At 43.2% G+C, this 2,581-nt stretch overlaps 1 protein-coding gene across 1 annotated transcript; it reads left to right on the top strand.

Moving 5' to 3' along the window:
• The first annotated feature begins 1,369 nt into the window (after nt 1–1,369).
• Nucleotides 1,370–2,475, top strand: LOC119293267 (senescence-specific cysteine protease SAG39-like). Its single transcript, XM_037571793.1, has 2 exons — nt 1,370–1,802; nt 1,883–2,475. Exons 1-2 carry the CDS (start codon nt 1,370–1,372, stop codon nt 2,473–2,475), a joined length of 1,026 nt encoding a protein of 341 aa, XP_037427690.1.
• The last annotated feature ends 106 nt before the right edge of the window (nt 2,476–2,581 follow it).

A 2,581-nucleotide genomic window follows, 5' to 3' on the forward strand; every position in this document is an offset into this window, starting at 1 on the left:
TGTTTTGTTCTCAGTGTGCATTTCGAGTTTGAATATGAACTTTTCAGAGTTCATGGACTTGTGTCTTGGGAACATTAAAAAATCAGAAACTTTTGAACGTTTGAATGGACTTTTAGACATGGGAGCACCTTAGTGTTGTGAGCACTGGATATCCTCCTCAACTTATGGTGGGAGGACACCAAGTGAACCTAGTTTTCGGGATAACCAAACAGAAGGAGAGGATCGGCGGAGCTGGGAGGATAATAAACACGATTAGATGTGCATGTAAGTGTGTGTTGCACGCCCCCCATTGCCATCTTGTGTAAATGTAATATGAGAAGTTTCTGTATATATTTGTCTAAATATTTGCCCATTGACAACATGTGACTAAACTACCGCATGTTATTCCATTATTGACTTCTCTCCATATCATATATAGCTAAATAGTTGACCATCACTGTCGCTAAATCTCTTAACATTCAACTATGCCAACTCAATAAGCCACTATGCATGAGAAAAGACCACCATAACATAACATGCATAGTTCATGCTACTTATATTTGGCAAATATCCTACAGCTATACAACAATCAACTTAAGTAAATGTATGTACAATTTAGTTTTACTGTTTATATTATTAATCCAAATACTAATGTTACATACAACAAAACATCCTTGAAATAACTGAACCAATCCCCACAGCAATGCACAGGGTATTATTTCTATTTCCTGAAATTTTGATTGACCATGACCCGCTGGAATTCTTACACATCAATCAGCGGGTAAGGTGACCACCTTAAGGAAAGTCTGAATGGTTTTGTTTCTTTATTGCCGTTATCGTCGTGCATCTTTGAATTCTTTTTTTTTATCTTTGCTCTTGTTGGACTGTTCTAATATATGTACTTCCGTAGGTGCAATACTTGCCCGCCCAGCAGTCCCTCTTTCTAATTGTTTTGTGTTCACATGGCACGAACTAGGGGTCAGTTCCTATTTCTCACTACTTTAAAATATATCCCTCCATATCAAAATCTAAGACGTTTTTGCAGTTCAAATTAAGCTGCAAAAACATCTACTATTTTAATACAGAGCTAGTACTTCCGTAGCTGCAACATACTTCCGCTCGTACTTTTACTGAATTCAACCATTGATTCCAGGATCAGAGTTGGACTAAGCTAACGTACTATCTACAACCACAAGATTATTAATTCTAACTGGTAATTAACTTCACCGCCACGCTGTTGTCCGTCGCTCTCCACGCCGTATCTGCTACGTACATGTGTATGGCTACAGCTATATAAACACATCCCTTCCACCCATTGTTGACAGACCAAAGCACCACCAAAGCTACTTACAGTACTAGCACTAGTAATTAAGCACTCACCAAGCAGATCATGGCCATCCCCAGTGCTTTGCTTCTTGCCATCCTAGGTTGCATCTGCTTATGCAGCAGCACTGTTCTGTCAGCTCGTAAGCTCGGCGATGCGGCCATGGTGGAGAGGCATGAGCAGTGGATGGTGAAGTACAACCGTGCTTACAAGGACGACACAGAGAAGGCGCAGCGGTTCGAGGTTTTCAAGGCCAACATTGCCTTCATCGAGTCATTCAACGCCGGAAACCACAAGTTTTGGCTTGGTGTTAACCAGTTCACGGACCTCACTAATGACGAGTTTAGGGCAAGCAAGACCAACAAGAGCCTCAAGAGGAGCAGTAGCAGGGCTCCAACCGGGTTCAGGTACAACAATGTCAGCACCGATGCACTTCCAGCCGCTGTTGATTGGAGAACCAAGGGTGCCGTCACTCCTATCAAAGACCAAGGCCAATGTGGTAAGTAAATTTAGGTAGTATGTATATATCGTATTCTCATGATAACTAAAATTATACTAAATACATCAATATTTTTGTAGGCTGTTGTTGGGCTTTTTCGGCCGTGGCTGCAACCGAGGGCATTGTGAAATTGAGCACAGGGAAGCTTGTCTCCTTGTCTGAGCAAGAGCTAGTTGACTGTGATGTCCATAGTGTGGATCAGGGGTGTGAGGGTGGCGAGATGGACGACGCCTTCAAGTTCATCATCAAGAACGGCGGCCTCACCACTGAGGCCAACTACCCATACACCGCACAAGACGGACAGTGCAAAACTAGCACTACAAGCAACAGTGTTGCAACCATCAAGGGCTACGAGGATGTGCCTGCCAACGATGAATCTTCTCTTATGAAAGCCGTGGCCAACCAGCCTGTATCAGTAGCTGTGGACGGAGGAGATGCCATATTTCAACACTACTCTGGCGGGGTGATGACCGGCTCCTGTGGAACTGATTTGGACCATGGGATAGTAGCGATTGGATATGGCATGACGAGTGACGGAACTAAATTTTGGCTGTTGAAGAACTCATGGGGCACGACATGGGGTGAGAGCGGGTACCTTAGAATGGAGAAGGATATTTCCGATAAGGGTGGTATGTGTGGCTTGGCCATGCAACCTTCCTACCCCACCGAGTAGGGAAATGCACTGCCACATATATCTACAAATATTACATAAATACACCGATTTTTATCTATATATATGTACCTTCCATTGCACTACATTATTTCTCGCTTGTAAACTC

The sequence above is a fragment of the Triticum dicoccoides genome, chromosome 4B (genome assembly GCF_002162155.2).
Source record: "Triticum dicoccoides isolate Atlit2015 ecotype Zavitan chromosome 4B, WEW_v2.0, whole genome shotgun sequence".
Lineage (NCBI taxonomy): Eukaryota > Viridiplantae > Streptophyta > Magnoliopsida > Poales > Poaceae > Triticum > Triticum dicoccoides.

Excerpts from the sequence above, each read along its gene's own strand:
- LOC119293267 (XM_037571793.1), top strand. The coding sequence starts at position 1,370 with ATGGCCATCCCCAGTGCTTTGCTTCTTGCCATCCTAGGTTGCATCTGC. Across the intron at positions 1,803-1,882 it reads CAAAGACCAAGGCCAATGTG|GCTGTTGTTGGGCTTTTTCG; the intron begins GTAAGTAAATTT and ends ATATTTTTGTAG.